The sequence below is a fragment of the Sapajus apella genome, unplaced genomic scaffold, assembly GCF_009761245.1.
Source record: "Sapajus apella isolate SASKATOON/1434 unplaced genomic scaffold, GSC_monkey_1.0 scaffold29, whole genome shotgun sequence".
Taxonomy (NCBI): Eukaryota; Metazoa; Chordata; class Mammalia; order Primates; family Cebidae; genus Sapajus; species Sapajus apella.
Window position 1 is genome coordinate 7405311 of NW_022436969.1, and position 19770 is coordinate 7425080.

The 19770-nt window shown below is 41.0% G+C and overlaps 1 protein-coding gene across 7 annotated transcripts in view; it reads left to right on the forward strand.

Annotated features, from left to right (window-relative positions):
• Positions 1–19770, forward strand: part of OSBPL1A (oxysterol binding protein like 1A) — a 235739-nt gene that overhangs the window by 149946 nt on the left and 66023 nt on the right. For 6 of the 7 annotated variants that reach the window (XM_032293166.1, XM_032293167.1, XM_032293168.1 and 3 more), the window contains one exon: positions 5470–5632. The exons of the other annotated variant lie outside the window; for it this stretch is intronic. In XM_032293166.1, the coding sequence (XP_032149057.1) occupies positions 5470–5632 (163 nt within the window). The remainder of the gene's footprint in view (positions 1–5469; positions 5633–19770) is intronic. 7 annotated transcript variants of the gene reach the window in all.

Sequence of the window (19770 nt, forward strand, 5' to 3'; positions counted from 1 at the left end):
CTGTAAGGGGCTACAGACACAGATCAATGCATGTGTTTACAGTTAAGCATATGGTGGCTCAGTCCTTAAGCTTTTCCTTATAAAAAAGGGCAACGTTTTTGTTCACTTTAATGTATGTTGACTTTGAAAGTCATTGGACTGAGGGTGTATATTTCACATGCAAATTTGAAAGGTAAAAATGTCAGCCTTATTCTAGAAAAGTTCTAATGTATAAACATATATACAATTATAATCTAATAATTATAAACACATCTGTTGGGACCCACTAGTTCTGTGAAGGAAGTTATTTTTTCCTTTAGTAATAACTAGGACGATTATTGTAGTTTGAGAATTGAAAAAATCTAGTAATCAATATCCACTTATTGATATGTAATATAAATGAAGCATTGTGCTTGGAATTACAAAGAGATTAAGAGATTGTGCAAAAGGCACTGTTTCTGTTACAACATAGTTTCTAAGCTAGCAACTAAGAACTTGGTGAATATTTTATGAAGTTGCACTCTGCATATCTTTCTTAGCAGTTCTAAACCAGTTTTTTAATGCAGGATTTCCCTTAGGTGTTCTGAAACGTTGAGATTGTAGAGGATCTGGAATTGGATTGTTCCAGTGATCCCTCTGACCAAAAAGTACTAATGGCGGTTGAGTATGCTTTCAGATGTTTCTCTAATGTAACAAGAAAGCTCATTACCAGTGCATTTTCTGTGATGTGTAGTTACTGTCTCATACACATCACTTACATGATGGGAGAAACTGCCATTTTGTGGGTATTTTATAATAAGGTATCTTCAGTGCAGAAAATCCTGTTAGGCTTGAAGCTAATAAAAGTACACTCAGATCAATTGAAAGATGAAAACAAGGTAAGAAATAGAATGTGGTTAGCGCCTCAGTCTCTTCCTCTCCTCCTTCCAACCCCTTTTACTCTCTGTCTCAAGAACAAGTGAGAATAGATGTGAATGTGGCGGCAGTGAAGTGATGCTTATTTTAGATGGGTAAAGGATAGATTGCATTTTGAATAAGATTTTTTTGAGGGGACTGGATATTTATGGGCCTCTATCATTTATCTTGCTACTTTGCTGAAATCTACTAGATGAATTTAGGTATTAAAATATAAGTACTTGTTAAATAGGATACTTTAGTTAATTCTTATATTTAAAGATATGGTGTCAACAGCACATTTACATTTTGATACTGGAAAAGTAACAAGATGAAAGAGATGGTGTAGGCAGGGGTGAAGAATTTGGATTTTTTTGCAGTGTTGATTTTAGAGTCTACAAATATAACAGTGCTGAGTGATCTTTTCAAAGAAGGGATCATTTTGGACATTGCTCAATTTTGTACTCCTTGTTTATTTTTTATTTTTTATGTTTTTGAGATGGAGTCTTGCTCTGTTGCTCAGGCTGGAATGCAATGGCGTGATCCCAGGCTCACTGCAACCTCCACTTCCTGGTTCAAGCAATTCTTCTGCCTCAGCCTTCTGTAGCTGGGATTACTGTCTCCTGGTACCATACCCAGCTAATTTTGTATTTTTAGCAGAGATGGGGTTTCACTGTGTTGGCCAGACTGATCTCAAACTCCTGACTTCAAGTGATTTGCCTGCCTCATGTAGTCTTTGTTTATATAATAGAGAAAATGAATTGTTGAATCCATCAGATGGAGGTAGGACAGCTTTTTATTTTTATTTTTTAAGTTGACTCTAGCCTTAGTATGCTTATTTCCTCTTCTGGAAATACAATTTACAGTATAGGAATATTTGCAAGTATTTTTCGGATTTTCTAAAAATTATAATTACATGAGTAATTTGTTTTTCAGTTTTTCATGTCTCTTCTGGTCTTGATTGCTTATCATTTATTGCGATTTTTATTTCATTATGACAGCTCTCATAATAATAATCTGGTTGCTCTACTGATAAACACTAAAGTGCCTGAGGACTAGAACTCTTCCCAAGATAATAAGGGTTTAACGCTGTTTGCGCTATAAACTTAACATTTCAGTAAAACTGTATTTTAAGCTATATCTAGGACTCTTGGAGTGTTGTACCTGATGTGCAGCTGGCAGGAATTCAGGGCCCCAGAATAAAGAAGAACCTTCGTCCTTAGGGGCTGTGGGGAGGAGCATGGGAGAGGGAGTGTCAAGAGGTAACAGGATTAGATTCAGCAGTGAGTAATGCAGGATTTGTGAGAGGGGTCACAGCTCCCAAAACCTCGAGATGGAAAGTTTGGCCTGGAGGAGGTTTTGGTTGTCATTCCATCCAGTGCTTTTTTTTTTTTTTTTTTCCCTAATTTTTTTTTTATTTATACTTTAAATTCTGGGATACAATGTGCAGATTTGTTACATAGATTTACATGTGCCATGTGGCATGGTAGTTTGCTGCACCCATCAGCCCATCATCTACTTTAGGTATTTCCCTTAATGCTATCTCTCCCCTAGCACTCCACCCCACCTAACCCACCCCATATGCCCCAGTGTGTGATATTTTCCTCTCTGTGTCCATTTGTTCTCATTGTTCAACTCCCATTTATGAGTGAGAACACTCATTGTTTGGTTTTCTGTTCCTGTGTTAGTTTGCTGAGAATGATGGTTTCCAGCTTTATCCATGTCCCTGCAAAGTGCATGAACTCATTCTTTTTTATGGCTACATAGTATTCCATGGTGTATATGTGCTACGTTTTCTTTATCCAGTCTATAATTGATGGGCATTTGGGTTGTGTCCAAGTCTTTGCTATTGTGACTAGTGCTCCAGTAAACATATGTGTGCATGTGTCTTTACCGTATAATGATTTATACTACTTTGGGTATATACCCAGTAATGGGATTGCTGAGTCAAATGGTATTAGATCCTTGAGGAATTGCCACACTGTGTTCCACAATGGTTGAACTAATTTATACTTCCATAACAGACTAAAAGCTTCCCTGTTTCTCCACATACTCTCCAGCATCTGTTGTTTCCATACATTTTTTTTTTTTTTTTTTTTGAGACGGAGTTTCACTCTTGTTACCCAGGCTGGAGTGCAATGGCGCGATCTCGGCTCACCGCAACCTCTGCCTCCTGGGTTCAGGCAATTCTCCTGCCTCAGCCTCCTGAGTAGCTGGGATTACAGGCACGCGCCACCATGCCCAGCTGATTTTTTGTATTTTTAGTAGAGACGGGGTTTCACCATGTTGACCAGGATGGTCTCAATCTCTTGACCTCGTGATCCACCCACCTCAGCCTCCCAAAGTACTGGGATTACGGGCGTGAGCCACCGCGCCCGGCCGTTTCCATGCTTTTTAATGATCACCATTCTAACTGGTGTGAGATGGTATCTCGTGGTTTTGATTTGCATTTTTCCAATGACCAGTGATGATGAGCTTTTTTTCATATGTTTGTCGGCCTCACAAATGTCTTCTTTTGAGAAGTGTCTGTTCATATCCTTCGCCTACTTTTTGATTATTTTTTCCCCTCATAAATTTAAGTTCCTTGTAGATTCTGGATATTAGCCCTTTGTCAGATGGATAGATTGCAAAAATTTTCTCCTATTCTGTAGGTTGCCTGTTCACCCTAATGGTAGTTTCTTTTGCTGTGCAAAAGCTCTTTAGTTTAATTAGATCCCATTTGTCAATTCTGGATTTTGTTGGAATTACTTTTGGTGTTTCAGTCATGAAGTCTGCCCATGTCTGTGTCCTGAATGGTATTGCCCAGGTTTTCTTCTAGGGTTTTTATGGTTTGTAGGTCTTACATTTAAGTGTTTAATTTATCTTGAGTTAATTTTTGTCTAAGGTGTAAGGAAGGGATCCAGTTTCAGTTTTCTGCATATGGCTAGCCAGTTTTCCCAATACCATTTATTAAATAGGGAATCCTTTTCCCATTGCTGATTTTGCCAGGTTTGTCAAATATCAAATGGTTGTAGGTTGTAGATATGTGATATTACCCTGAAGCCTCTGTTCTGTTCCATTGGTCTATATATCTGTTTTGGTACCAGTACCATGTAAACTTGGAATATCCCCTGGGTTTGGGCCCTAGAGGGGACGTCTGGGAGGGGAGGGGAAAGTCAAAGGAGTGGGGCTTCTCCATTCAGCGCCACCCAGCACACAACTGCTTTCGAAAACATCTATTTTATATGTTGGGATTATACTTGAGAAATAGGTTCTGTTGCTCAATTGAAAAAAAATAGTTTGAAGACCACTGAATTGAAGACTTGTGATTAGATTATTGGGTGATAGTAGAAACCTCTAATTGTTCCTAAACTAAGGAACAAGAGACTTTTGAGAAGACTCTGCTGCTACCTACAGTGGATCCCTGCTTTCCTGCTCCTCTCTGTCTGTAGTGCACGTTGGCTCTGGAAGTCCAGCAAGATCAAGGAATAGTAGGGATTTCCAGACTGCTGATACGAAAATAGGCAAAAACCATCTGTATGAAATCCAGTACATTGCTATTTTATAAGGATTAGGTGACTTGAATTCTAGAGGGTTTTGTTCAGACACAAAGGTTCACATGCTCTTGCATCAGATAGGAGGAATAGATTGTAACTTCAAATAGTAAAAAATCAAACCAGGCTTTGCCTTTTTGATAATCTTTTAATTTTTTTTTAGTATACTAAATTAAAGATAAAATGTGGAGTTGAAACCAAAATATAGAATTGGAAAATGAAAAATAGGCTATGTGTGGTGGCTCACGCCTGTAATCCCAACACTTTGGGAGGCCAAGGTGGGCGGACCGCTTGAGGTCATGAGTTCAAGACCAGTCTGGCCAACATGGTGAAACCCTGTCTCTACTAAAAATATAAAAATTAGCCAGGTGTGGTGGTGCAAACCTGTAATCGTAGCTGCTCAGGAGTCTGAGGCATGAGAAAAGCCTGAACCCAAGAGGCGGAGGTTGCAGCGAGCCGAGATTGCGCCGCTGTGCTCCAGCTGGATGACAGAATGAAGTTCTGTGTCAAAAAAAGAAAAGAAAAGAAAAATGAAAATAGAATGTTTATAGTCATTACCAGGCAACCTGTTTCCCTTCCTTTGGTATACCAAGTATTATTAACTATTTTGGAAGTAAACTGAGAGATTTTATTTCATGCTTTGATGTGGTTTGCTTTTTAATATCTAGAATTAAAAAAAAAAATTTGTTCAAAGACATGCCGAAACTGTTTTTTGAATTGTGTACTTAATGTTGAGAGAGAAATATTCTTTATGTTTAAAAAATTTATATGATTTCTGAATTGACTGATGTTCTTATACCAGGATCCTGATCATTTGAGCTGAATTTGTTTGCTAGTTCTTAATCTATTTTCATTAGCTAAGCTGTTGCATGAAAAGGCCCCATGGGAAGAACAAAATTAGTTTAGTAATTTTGCTCATTCATCCATGTGCATGTAACACGACTGTTTTCATTTCTGACGTTGCAATTGAACAGGATCAAAAGCAAATAATTTTCACATCCTCTGAGTAAGTCTGTGTCTCCTGTCACTCTGAAATCTTTTTTATATATCTGTTTTCTCCTAGGTGAGGAATTTTAAATTGGAACAAGAACAAGAAAAAAACAAAATTTTGTCAGAGGCGCTGGAGACGCTAGCCACTGAACATCATGAATTAGAGCAGTCTCTGGTGAAAGGATCTCCACCCGCCAGCATCCTTAGTGAGGACGAGTTCTATGATGCGCTGTCAGGTAACTTTGGCATCCTTCCCTCTGCACCGTTGGTGATTTAGTGCCCACCAGCTAAATAAGCAAGGTCCTCTTGAGTCCACTACCTTAGAGTGGATGTCACCTTGAGTTTCTGGTAATAAACAGAAAGCGATGTATCAGTATAGCTCCCCAGACTATGTATTTTTGTGTGTCATGTTATTAAGGCCAGATTCTGAAAGTTTGGAATGAAATTCATCAACAGTCTGCCTATTCTGAAGATGTATGCTAGGCTCGGATTGGAGTGCTGTTAAAACTGCCCATGTTTGATTTGTTCTTTATTGAGTGACCATTTCTTGAATACCTCCTAGTGCCAGGAGCTAGCACATATTCTAAGGAGAGACAGACAAGACAGTTTCTGTCTTCAAAGAGTTCTTTGAATAAAGAATACAGGTAACCAAGCGCAAGTGCTTGGTGATAGCATAGTATGCTAAGTACAACAGTAGAGGTGTAACCACGATGTGTCTGGAGCAGAGAAAACGTGTTTAACTTTGCCTCAGAAGCACACGCTAAAGGGCAGCACAGCATTTCTGCATAGAACATGAACTCCAGAGCCTGTCACTAGCCAGCTGTGTGACCTGGGGCATGTTCCATGACCTCCCTGTTCATAGTTTCCTCCTATTTAAAATGGGATCATTATAGTGTCAATTTCAGCAGGTTGTATGATGACTAAATGAGTTTGTCTGTTTAGACAGTGGCTAGAACAGTGCCTGGTGGTACTCAGTGCTAAAAAATGGGAAATGTATATGGAGATTCGAGGATGAGAGGAGGTACTGCTAAATAGTTTTGACCTTTTTGGAATTTATTTCAAATTTTTTGAGGCAGGTGTGGGTAGGAGAGGTGAAAGGAACATGGAAGGGGGTGGTTAGAGATCAGCGAGACTGAGAAAACTTCATTGCTGTATGGGAGAAAATTAAATGCATATATAATAGGTGAGCATATACAATTACCGAGTTTCACAACACTTGATCATGGACACAGGAAATCCTGGTGTATTTGAAGTGAAGGCTCAAATTCATAATAGGAAATGAAAGAGAGGAAGCATGGTGAGAGGTAGTAGAGATGAGAACTGAAGATTAGGTTAAGGCAGTTAAAATGCTATGATAATACAGGACAAGGAAAATGATGTTGGTAGGATGTAGATTGATGGGGAAGCAATTAATTGATGAAGTCAAACAATTGAATAGGAACATTATTAGTAGAGGTTTTCTAGCAGTAGAAGAAAGGGGAAAAGTTTTGTTTTACTTTTTTCTTTTTTTTTTTTTTTAAGTAGAGTTTTGCTAGTAGTAAAAGAAAGGGAAAAAGTAATCTTCAAAGCCAGATTTGATAACATTTGGACAAACAAGATTATAATGATGATGGTGTTGTCAGTTAGTTATGGGATTTGTGAACAGAGTGACTCATGTTGGGAAGAGAAGGTAGGATTTGGGATCGATGGAATGAGTGACAAGCATTTAGCATATCTGAGGGAGGTTGGAGAGAGAATGAGTGACACTTAAGACTGCTGACGTTTATTACATGTCCACCCTGTGCCAAGTCCAGCGGCACTTCTTCTATGGGGAGCATCCAAAAAGGAAAATTGCAAGAGGGAGTCTAGGTCTAAATGGATAGAGCTTGGAATGTAAAAGAGCCCAGATACTTCATTTGCTCGTCTTATATGTTCTTTTTTAAAAATAAGACTTTTTGGCCGGGCGTGGTGGCTGAGCAACTGTAATCCTAGCACTTTGGGAGGGCGAGGTGGGAGAACCTCTTGAGCCCAGAAGTTCGAGGCTAGCCCAGGCAACATGTACTAAAAATACAAAAATTAGCCAGGCTTGGTGGTGCATGCCTGTAATCCCAGCTACTCAGGAGGCTGAGGTGGGAGGATCACGTAAGCCCAGGAGGTAGAGGTTGCAGTGAGCTGTAATTGTGCCATTGCACTCTAGCATGGGGACGACAGAATGAGACCCTGTCTCAAACAAACAAAAACACCTTTAAAAAATCTTATTGAAGAACCCCATGTTTGTTCTAAATAAGTCAATATAAAAGTATGTGAGAACCCAGTGAAATTCTCTTCACCCCGTATCCCAATTAATCATGCACTCCTCTTCCTCAGAGGCTCTGATTAACAGCCAGATATACTCTTTTACAGACCTTTTTTGAGCATCACGTATATATGTGCTTGCATATATACACATTTTTTTAAGTCATGAATGAAAGGAGCAGTGTAATTGCTCTGGACCTACTTTTTCCTGACAACTTGTCTTTGAAATCTTTCCTGTCAGTGTTATAAGCCCTAGCTCATCTTTTTCAAGGTTGCATAATAGTCCGTAATATAATGATGGCACAGTTTCCTTAATCCTTCTCTTCTTGATAGACATCTAGCAGCCACTATCTTTCTGTTTCTCAGTGATATATATATTTTTAAATGGAGTCCTGTTCTTGTCACTCAGGCTGGAGTGCAATGGGGTGATCTTGACTCACTGCAACCTCCACCTCCTGGATTCAAGCGATTCTCCTGCCTCAGTCTCTTGAGTAGCTGGGATTACAGGAGCCCGCAACAACTCCCTGCTAATTTTGTGTTTTTAGTAGAGACAGGGTTTCCTCCACCTTGGTCAGGCTGGTCTCGAACTCCTGACCTCAGGTGATCCGCCCACCTTGGCTTCCCAAAGTGCTGGGATTACAGACATGAGCCACCGCTCGTGGCCTCTCAGTAATATTTTAATATTAATTCCTCTGGGAGGAAGAGAGAAAAAGAACTATAGTCCCTAGATCAGGATTGGCAAATAAATTTCACCTCAAGTGCCAATTCAGATTGGTTTGCAGGATCTGCTGCTTTGTGGATTGCTGTGTTGAGAAGGATCCTGAGGCTCAGTCCACATGCCTGGGCTGATCAGCACATCCTGCCTTGGCTATAGGAAATGGAGTGAGGGTCAGATGCCAAGCATTTTCTCCTCCTTGCCTCAAATAGCACACCTGAGTTTTGTTACATTTGCATGAACATAGTAGCCCTTCTGTGGCTACTCCCACTATTTCTTACTAAAAATCTTGGAACAATTTGACACAATATAGAAACTGCATTAAAATTAAGAGTCAGATGCCCTGTCAAGTGCTGACTTGCTGTTGACCTAGCCACCCAATTCATTGAAATCATCAAAGCCATCATGTGGGAATGACTTCATCTTCCTGCCACTGTAGTCTCTACACACTAGGCTCCATCCTCATTTCCTCCTTCACTCTGTTACAAGAGAACAGATGTAGCCTCTCATTAAGGCCATCTCTTCCTCATTTGTCCTGGTACCTGTCTCCTTGTAACTTCTCAAGGAGACTTTTGTTTAGTTATTGCTTCCTTCACCTACACTTTCAATACTGTACAACTTTAAATACTAAAAGTTTCTATATTAGTCTGCTATTGCTGCTATAATAGATGACCACAAAATTAGTGGCATGGTGGACCATGCAAATATATTCTTTTATAGTTTGGAGGTCAGAAGTTCCAGCATCAAGGTGTCTTCAGGGCTATGTTTCTTCTAAAGGCTCTAGGAGAGACTGTTTTCCTGCCTTTTCTAGCTTCTGGGGACCTGCCTGCATTCCTTGGCTCATGGCCCCATCCTTCATCTGGGAAGCTAGCAGTGGGACATCTTCCAGTCTCTCTCTGGCTGCCTGTGACTCTGGCCCTGCTCCTTCCCTTTTATAAAGACCCATGGCTTTACATTAGACCTACTCAAATGATCCAGGATAATCTCCCCAACTCAAGATACGTAACTTAATCACAGCTGGAAAGTCCTTTTTATTGTGAAAGGTAACATATTCACAGGTTCCGGAGATTAGGACATAGATGTCTTTGGGGAGCCCTTGTCCTGACCGCCACAGTCCCCAAATTTATATCTCCAACCTTGATCTCTTGCTAGAGACTTACGTATTGAGCTGTCAGCTTTATATGTAAAAAATAAATATTGCTCTTCTTCCCAGATCCTATTTCTCCTAGAATTGACCTCATTTTTGTAAATGGCACCTCTTTCATCTCCTAAAGCCAGAAACTAGGAGTGACCCGTGAAATTCCTGTGAGAAACAGAATCGAGGCCTGGCCATTCTGCCTTCAAATCATACCTTGAATTCATCTGTGTTCTCCTAATGGAGGGTAGCAAAGTATAGGTGCTCGGGGCCAGGTGCAGTAGCTCATTCCTGTAATCCAAGCACTGTGGGAGGCCAAGGCGGGTGGATCATGAGGTCAGGAGTTTGAGACCAGCCTGGCCAATATGGTGAAACCCTGTCTCTACTGAAAATACAAAAATTAGCCAGACATGGTGGCACAGGCCTGTAGTCCCAGGTACTTGGGAGGCTTAGGCAGAAGAATTGCCTGAACCCGGGAAGTGGAGGTTGCAGTGAGCCGAGATCATACCACTGCATGTCAGCCTATCAACAGAGTGAGACTTCGTTTCACAAAAAAAAAAAGAAAAGAAAAAAGTATAGGTGCTCAAGCTGAAGGCTCCTGCTGAGTCAGAGCTCTACCAATTCCCTTACCTTTGAGAAAGTTACTTCACTGTCCTGTGCCTCATTTCGTCAACTGCAAATGGGTCCTAGGATCGTTGCAAAGAATTCACCAATATACGTTTGTAGTGTACTTAAATCAGTGCCAGGCACACTAAGGGGCTGGCAGATGTTAGCTCTTGTTATCGTCACCCTCACTGTACCTTCCCTTGTCTGGCCTCTTAACTGTCTTGGTGCTTCTAGCCTTGGCCCGCTCCTTCCCTTTTATAAAGAGATATAAATGGTTGGAGATATAAATGGCCTCAGCCTGCTGAAGTTCATCCTGGTGTACACACCATCCATGGTGGTCCTTTGTTGACAATCACATCGTCGCATTCCCTCACCTGGAATTCTTCAGTGATTTCTCATTGCACTTAAAATAAAACTCAGACGCCTTCACAGACGTCCAAGGCTCTCGACATGATCCAGACCCTGCTGCCTCTTCACACTCATCTTGTCCCCTTGTTCCCTCCACTTAATGCACCAGTGCCGCCTCCAGGCTGCAGATGCAGTAGTGAGTCAGACAGTTGGATGCACAGTTAGGTAAGAGCAAGGATAAGTATACAAACTTCCACCTCATTTGAAGCTTCATTTTAACCGCTAAATCATGACGATAGATGAAATCAAGAGTATCCTGATATTGAGAAGGTATGAAAAAAAGGCTTATTTCAAATTACTTTTCTTAAAAGATTTTAAAAACATTTTCACTAAATGTTTAATCTTTAAAAAAGTTGTTAACTCATGTTACTTTAAAATAAAGGGATAACTTCATTAGATCTAAAGTCCATATGGTTTCCTGTTTCCCTTTATCATATCCCTTTAAGCTTTTTCAGATAAGCAAGATCAGTGGAAATCTACTCATACGGTAAGCGAAACGAGCCTTTCTGCAGAGCCAGCAGTGTAGGATAAGAACTTTTCCAGCCCCCTGGGATTGCTTGAGAAAATTATTTTTCCAGTATGCTCAGTGACTAAACATTTCATAAAACTACATAAAGCACACAGATTTTTTCCCCACGATTTGATTAAATTCCATTGTGTAAACTTATTTAAAAGGAGATAAGTTTAATGAAGCATGACATTTTGTCCTCAATGTGTGTGTGGGTGTGGGTGTGTTTAAAGAATGAAATGATTATGTCAAGTGAAATTTCGGATATAACTGTAAGGGAACACTTCCTGGGAAAGGGCTAGACACTCATATGCATCGAAGCAAAAAGATTTCATGAGAAACCACTAGTTCTGTGAATAAACTATTCTGCAAATAAAGTTATAGAAATACTTAATACAAGAAGAAAGTCGTTCTTCATATTTCTTTCTTTCTTTTGAGACTAAGTTTCGCTCTTGTTGCCCAGGCTGGAGTGTAATGGTGCGATCTTGACTCACTGCAACCTCTGCCTCCTGGGTTTAAGCAGTTCTCCTGCCTCAGCCTCCTGAGTACCTGGGATTACAGGCATGCACCATCATGTCTAGCTAATTTTGTATTTTTAGTAGAGACGGGGTTTCTCCATGTTGGTCAGACTAGTCTCGAACTCCCGACCTCAGGTGCTCAATCCGCCTTGGCCTCCCAAAGTGCTGGGATTACAGGCATGAGCCACTGTGCCTGGCTCTTCGTATATATTTCTACCCTATCAGTGTTACTTTTTCTTTGTGTTTACTTTGTCTACAAAGGCTCTCAAATCTCTCTTCTCTTGGGTAGCCTTTCCTGACTCCTCCAGGCAGAATTAGTTTCTTCTTTAGTGTTTCCTTGGTTTACACCTCTTTTATAGCCTCCTTGCATTTTGTCTCTAAGATAATAGGACCCTGTAGGGGCTCACACCTGTAATTCAAGCCCTTTGGGAGGCCTAGGTGGGTGGATCACTTGAGGTCAGGAGTTCAAGACCAGTGTGGCCAACATTGTGAAACCCTGTCTCTACTAAAATACAAAAAAATATATGAGCATGCTGGCGCGCACCTGTAGTCCCAGTTACTCAGGAGGCTGAGGCAGGGGAATCGCTTGAATCTGGGAGACAGAGGTTGCAGTGAGCTGAGATAGCACCACTGCACTCCAGCCTGGCGAAAGAGTAAGACTGTCTCCCAAAAAAATAAAAAAGAAAAAAAGAGAGGAAGGAAGGAAAAGAATGAAAAAGATAATGGGGGGGGGGGGGGGAAGGAAGGAAAAGAAAGAAAAAGATAATAGAGACCGTATCTATTTATATTTCTGAAGTACATAGCACAGAATCAGAGTTCTCTAAATGCTTGTCAAATGCAGGTTGTTGAACAAATATCATTGATATTTCTGTCCTCCCTAAAATTATACTGGTTTTCAATAATGAGCCTAAGATAATCAGGAGTGCATGGTGAGTTTATGCATCTATATTTACCACTTTGGATTCTGTAGGGGAGAGTAGGGATGGGTAGCACAGGAGGAAGCAGGGATGAGATAGCATTAATATTAGAAAATGACATTTGTTCCCAAGGAGTTTACAATCAATTTGGAGATAGGAGACTTGATACCAGGGAGGGGACAGATAAAGAGTAGTTAAAGGAGAGAAAACTAAAGGTGCATGACTTCAGGAATCTCTAATAATCTGCTAAGGAGTTGTCTTTGAAACACTTACTACCAGTTAAATAAATAATTTCACAATGGTTGTTCTTTAGTACTAGTGTGAGAGCAGTTTCACGGAAAATTCCTGCTCTTTGAATATTGTAAGTTCAGAATGCATTACTGCTCTTACTGTGTGTTCATATTCCATTTTAGAAACATGTTGAGATCAGTTGCTCTAGAAAGGCTTTCTTGCTAAGCTTTCCCCTTAATGCTATTTTGGTTGAAATGTGCATGAATAATGCATAAAATCCGACAGCGTAGATGGGCAAAACCAATACATAGTTATATCATGAAATTGAAACCAGTTTTAGCATTTCTCAGCAGTCATAAGAGTTTGTCTTTTAAATCTTGAATACATGGAGGGCACTAGCCATATCTCATTCATCTTTCCAAACTGCTTTAGCAACTTGCGCTTGACCTGATGTGTGGTAGGTACTTAGTAAACGTTGACTTACTAAATCCAAGCCACAGGAAAATACTTTGTTTTCGAACTATGGATTATTCTGCAAGTGGCTTTAGTTCTAGAATTATTTTCTTTGTAGAGTTAACGTGTAATGTGACCTTCCTAAAAATAAGGTTGAGAAATCGAGAGAAATTGGGAAGCTCTGGATTTGGTAGCTCAAATAGATCCACATAACAGTTCCAGGAGCCCACACGCTGGTTTGTATAACTCCTCACCTTCAATCACATGAACAGATTTTGCCAGTTGTAGAAAACAGTAGTAGATTTAGTTGCTTGGGGACAAGCTGGTACTTTTCAGAAACTCTGTCACAAGCAATACTCTACCATTTGGCTAATTTTGACCTTGGATATCATTCAGAGAGGATCTGTGTAGAATGTCTCCGACTCTTGTTGCTTGCTGCCAAGAATCTGTTTCAAGCGTTTGTCACTTCCTTAGTAAATTATTGTAGCGGTCTCTTGCCAATCCCCTCTGGACTCATCCTGGTTTTCAGTTTATGATTTATTTTAAATGTGATAGGTTATGTTTACTTTCCTTGCGTTCTTCATATTTACTGTGCTATTTCTGAGTTTATGCAGTTATACCTCAAGGCTAAATAAAAATTTGGCACTGGTATTTTAAGCTGTACCTTGGGTTGCTTTGGACATTTTCAGAACATGCCTGGTACGTGGGAAACCATAAACAATAAAGGTATTAAATTGAGCATGTGTGCATTTCCTGGCTGTCTTCTGTTACCTTCAGTAACAGGAGGAAGAGTGACTTGGATATTATCCACAGTTCTTCCGCATCTTGCTGCTTTGTGTACTGTTTGTTCTCAGGCTAGTTTCCAAAGGTCAGAATAAAAAAGTGCTTATGAGGATAACTTACAAGAATTGTTGGCATGTTTATATTGTGAACTTTATGGCCTCTTCTTTCAGCCTTTTCATAGTAGAAAAAAATTAACAAATCAACACTTGGATAGTTCTCCTACTCAGTAAAAAAAGGAGCACAGCGGTCAGGATCTTCTGAATTCTGGAGTAAAGTTAAAGTCACCATGACCCAATGATAGCCATTTGTTGACTTCCAAGCTATTTTGATGAGAAAGGAGACTGTGTTCAATCTGAATGTGTTTAAAATAATTCTGAGTTCTAATATGGACAGAACTTCAAAGATCTGAGGCTGAATGCAGTGGCTTATGTCTGTAATCCCAGAACCTTGAGAGGCCAAAGTGGGTGGATCACTTGAGGTCAGTTGTTCAAGACCAGCCTGGCCAACATGGGGAAACCCATCTCTACTAAAATACAAAAATGCTGGGCATGGTGGTGGGCACCTGTAATCCCAGCTACTAGGGAGGCTGAGGCAGGATAATTACTTGAATTCAGGAGGCAAAGGTTGCAGTAAGCCGAGATCATGCCACTGCACTCCCAACTGGACGACAGAGCAAGACTGTCTCAAAACAAACAAACAAAAAAGAACTTTAAAGATCTGGGCCTTTGTAGACCTATCACATTAAAGCAAACTTAGTGGGGTTTTAAATTTTAGTTCTATTAATACTGCTGTTTTAATTGAGAAATTAATCAGGTAAAGATTCTGTCCACCTTCAATGCTTCTATAAACTAGAGCATTTATCTTGTAAAATATAGTCTGTTTTTCAAAGTGTTATTCTGACACTTCTTAATTTTTTTTAAGAGACAGGATCTCGCTCTGTTGCCCAGTCTCAAACTCCTGGGCTCAAGTGATCCTCCACTTCAGCCTGCCAAGCAGCTGTGACTACAGGTGCACACCACTGCGCATGGCTTGATGGTTTTTCTGTAAAATATAATTATCAATTGAGTCACTTGAATCCTTTTGGAACTAGATGGGAATAAACAAACCCACAAATAAGTGCTTATCAAGTATTCAATTTCCCATCATTACTCAGTGCTATACAGGTTTTCCTAAGTGCTCATCAAAAGTTCGGTAAATAATGTAGGGCTATTTCATAAATCTTTTATGCTGTTTTTCAGGAGTCAGTGAAATATCCTAAAATTTTTGAGTGGCCCTGCCTGTTATAGAAACGTGTATGTTTGTTAAGGGGAAAATGCAGTGGAAAATAAAAAGAACAATGATAGGCTGCCATTGTCTGAAACCTAGTTATGTATATTGTGAAAATAACTTGTGGCCAGGTGCGGTGGCACATGCATATTATACCAGCATCTGGGAGGCTGAGGTGGGCAGATCACCCGAGGTGGGGAGTTTGAGACCAGCCTGACCAACATGGCAAAACCCCGTCTCTACTAAAAATAGAAAATTAGCCGGGTGTGGTGGTGGGTGTCTATAATGTCAGTTACTCAGGAGGCTGAGGCAGGAAAATCGCTTGAACCCGTGAGGCAGAGGTTGCTGTGAGCTGAGATGGCACCATTGCACTCCAGCCTGGGCAACAAAAGCGAAACTCCATCTCAAAAAAGCAAAAGAAACAAACAAAAAAACTTCCTTCTGCTGCATTGAAAAACAGCTTTAGAAAAATTGACCAGTTTTCCTTCCATGTGGCCATGTTTTGTTCCTGGCAGTGGGGTAAGAGTTAACCAGGCAGAGTTCATGCATCCAACATGACAGCTCGCTGGCTTTTGAGTGACAGGTTTTTGCATGTTTGCTTGGTTTTTGTTTGTTTGTTTGTTGTTTTTACTGTGGTAAATAACATAAACTTTCCAACGTGGTCCTTTTTGAGTGTGCAGTGCAGTGAGATTAAGTACCTTTACATTCCTGTGCAACCATCACTACCGTCTCTCTCCAGAACTTTTTCATCATCCCAAACTGAAACTCCATCCCCATTAATTACCATCTCCCCATTCCTCCCTCTTCCCTCCCCTTGTTTGTTTTGAAAGCCCGGGTGTTGTGGCTTCACCCTACTGCAAGAGAGCACTGTAACCAGCACGTGGGAGGCAGGATGCCCCTCTCCCCATTACTTCATGCCTTCTACTAAGGCATTACTATATTATAGCCCACTAACATTTTGATATTTATGTGTCTAGGCAACAGTGAAGAACCACAATTTTAAGACTGAATTATCAGCAGGGCGTGGTGGTCCACGCCTGTAATCCCAGCACTTTTTGGAGGCTGAGGCGGGTGGATCACCTGAGGTCAGGAGTTCAACACCAGCCCGGGAACATGGTGAAACCCTGTCTCTACTAAAAATACCTGTCTCTACTAAAAAAAAACCCTGTCTCTACTAAAAATTAGCTAGGTGTGGTGATGCACACCTTTAGTCCCAGCTACTCGAGAGGCTGAGGCAGGAGAATCGCTTAACGCGGAGGCAGAGGTTGCAGTGAGCCGAGATCGTGCTACTGCACTCCAGCCTAGGCAAGAGAGCGAGACTTCATCTCAAAGAAAAACAAACAAACAAAAAAAGGATTAAATTATCACTTCAGAGACACTGAGATGTGGCACTGATTTGTTTTACAGGGAGACTTGAAAATAACTTCTATGGATAGGCTTTGACCATCAGTAACCTCCGCAGTGGCTGTGCCCTCTTTGGTATTGAGCTAAACATTTTTAAACTTAAATAACTCTAAAACTACAAGTGTCCACATGAAATGACGCTATACTAGAGATCGACTGGTGTGACCAAGGCGTTGAAGGTATAATCTCTCAAGAATGGTTCTCTGTTACTGACAGAGTAAGCCCAAATTATTTCACACTGTATACATTCCACATTTCTCTATTCATTGTACTGGAAATCGCTGAGCTTTGGCTTTTAAGCAGCTAGTTAGTTTTTATTTCACAGGCACTGTGAATCATATAATTGATGTTTCCTTCTTTGCCTTTGAAACTAGACAGCTCAGAGTTTATGATTTCTCTCTAGTGATGTAAAGAACCTCATGACATGTATTGAGAGACTACCTCATCCCTAGCTTCATTTTTTTCCCCCACTACCTGCTTTTTGATTTCTTTTTTCTTTGTTTGTTTCTTTTTTAAATTTTTTTTTTTTGAGACAGTTTTGCTGTCTTACCCAGGCTGGAGGGCAGTGGTACAATCTTGGCTCACTGCAACCTCCACCTCCTGGGTTCAAGCAATTCTCCCTGCCTCAGCCTCCCGAGTAGCTGGGATTGCAGGTGAGTGCCACCATGCCTGGCTAATTTTTGTATTTTTGGTAGAAATGGGTTTTCATCATGTTGGCCAGGCTGGTCTCGAACTCCTGACCTCAAGTGATCCAGCTGCCTCAGCCTTCCAAAGTGCTGGGATTATAGGCATGAGCCACTTTGCCTGGCCTGCATTTGATTTTTACTTATCCTACATAGTCAGTTTTAAGACTGACTCACAGCTTCATGTCCACCCATACTGTGCCTTCTGCTGCCATCCCACTGCATACTCCATTCCTCGCTGTGATGCCCATGCTGTTCCTACTGCTTGGGACAGCTCTTGTCTTGTGACTGTCCTCATCCCTACTCTTACTCCTTGTCAGTGAACTCAGCTCAATCATCAGCCACAGTCCTTTCCCGATACTCTGTTCTCCACTCTACAGAATTGACTAATGCCTCCTTTGTGGCCCACTGCTCCCATTCAGACTTCTATTATCACCTAGAGAAATCTACTGAACTCATTTGTTCACACTTCCCCTGTGCTGGACCATGCGCAGGGACCAGATTTTATGCTTCCTTCACTTCACAGGCCTTGCACATGGTACAAGGAAGGGAGGGGCTAATTAAGCAGCATCAGATGTGGTGGATGAGTCAAACTAAGAGTTGAAAAATGACCATTAGACTTTGCAATGTGGAAGTAATTAGTGACCTTTCTCAGAGCCTTTCAGGGGAAGGGTGGGGATAGCCTGAATATTTTACAGCAAGAAGTTAGGGAGCAAGGTAGAGAGGAGAGGAATAAGGGTCAGGAGTGGGAGGGGGAAGAAAGCAGTAGGGAGACAGGGAGAAGAATGAGGACAAAGAGAGGGGCAGGGGGTAAGTCAGAGGCTGCTAATCACAGAGGACAGGGTGTGCACTGTCATCTGATGGAGTATTCCTAGGGGTCAGCGCAGTGGTCCGCGCGAGAGTTCTCAATGTGACTGATGAGGTCGAGGGTCATCAATCTTCAGCTTGTATAGTCACTGAGTTGAAATCTTGTTCTGTTAAGTCTGTCTTTGCTTCATAGAAGCTCTTAGTGTTTCTTGTTTACTCTGTCTGCTTTTGCAAAATAAATTCTTTTTAGGTGGTCACGTCCCTGCCTTATGATTTGTGTCTCTTAAATTGCAAACACACTATCCCGTGCATAAATGCCTGAGGTATTTTGCTTCGTTGCTTTATGATTTTCATGACATCTGAATCATAAACTAATACGGCATCTTAAATAATACTGACTAGTACAGACAAAATTATTTTTTGACTTTCTGGTTTTTATTTTTCTCGTATGAAACAAACTTCACAATGCGTAAGTGGAACTGCACCCACCCCCGACCCCCCACCCCAAGATGGCTGTTACATCTCTGATTCAGGTCTTGTTCCTGCCCCCTCCAGCACGTCCCACACCTCTGCCTGAGCACCAGTTCCACTGTTTAAAGATTTGCCATCGCACCATCTCTCCTCTGCAGCCTTTCCTCACAACCCTGTGCCTCCTCCAGAAAACTGACTGATCTCTTTCCACATGTGCGCTAAACAAACTTCTGTCATTATATTGCCCCCTTTTTTTCTTTTTCTTTTTCTTTATTTTTTTGAGACGAATTCGTGTTCTGTCACCCAGGTTCAAGCGATTCTCCTGCCTCAGCATCCTGGGTAGTTGGGATTACAGGCGCCCCCCACCACGCCTGGCTAATTTTTGTATTTTTAGTAGAGACGGGGTTTCACCATGTTGGTTAGGCTGGTCTCAAACTCCTGACCTTGTGACCTGCCTGCCTGGGCCTCCCAAAGTGCTGGGATTACAGGTGTGAGCCTCTGTGCCTGGCCTATTGCTCCCATTTTTTTAGACATCTGCTTACCTGAACCAAACTGATCTTTCTTCAGTGCAGATAGAAATTGTTTCTTTGCTTGTATTTTAGAGTTTCAAAGCATTATCCTGATTTTTTTTTGTCTTAGCATTATGTATGTTAAAAACAATCTTCTATTTCATTAAGTTATTCTTGTAAACATAATTTTAACAACTTATTTCATCTGACAGGCAACTGTTCCCCTCTTACTGACTATTTAGTTGGTCTTTAATTTTTTTCAATGATATTATGTTTCTTTCTGCCAAAATTGACAATGAATAATAAATGTCTCTTTAAATGTATTATTAAAATATCTGTTTCTGGCGAGGTGCAGTGGCTCACACCTGTAATCCCAGGACTTTGGGAGGCTGAGGTGGGCAGATCACCTGAGGTCAGGAGTTTGAGACCAGCTTGGCCAACATGGTGAAACCCCATCTCTACTAAAAATACAAAAAATTAGCTGAGCATGGTGGTGCATGCCTGTAGTCCTAGCTACTCAGGAGGCTGAGGGAAGAGAATCGCTTGAACCCAGGAGGCAGAGGTTGCAGCGAGCTGAGATCATGCCACTGCACTCTGGCCTGGGCGACAGAGTGAGACTCAAAAGAAAAAGAAAAACTCTGGTTTTTTTTGTTATAAGGTATAGGACAGAACAAAACTATATTTTC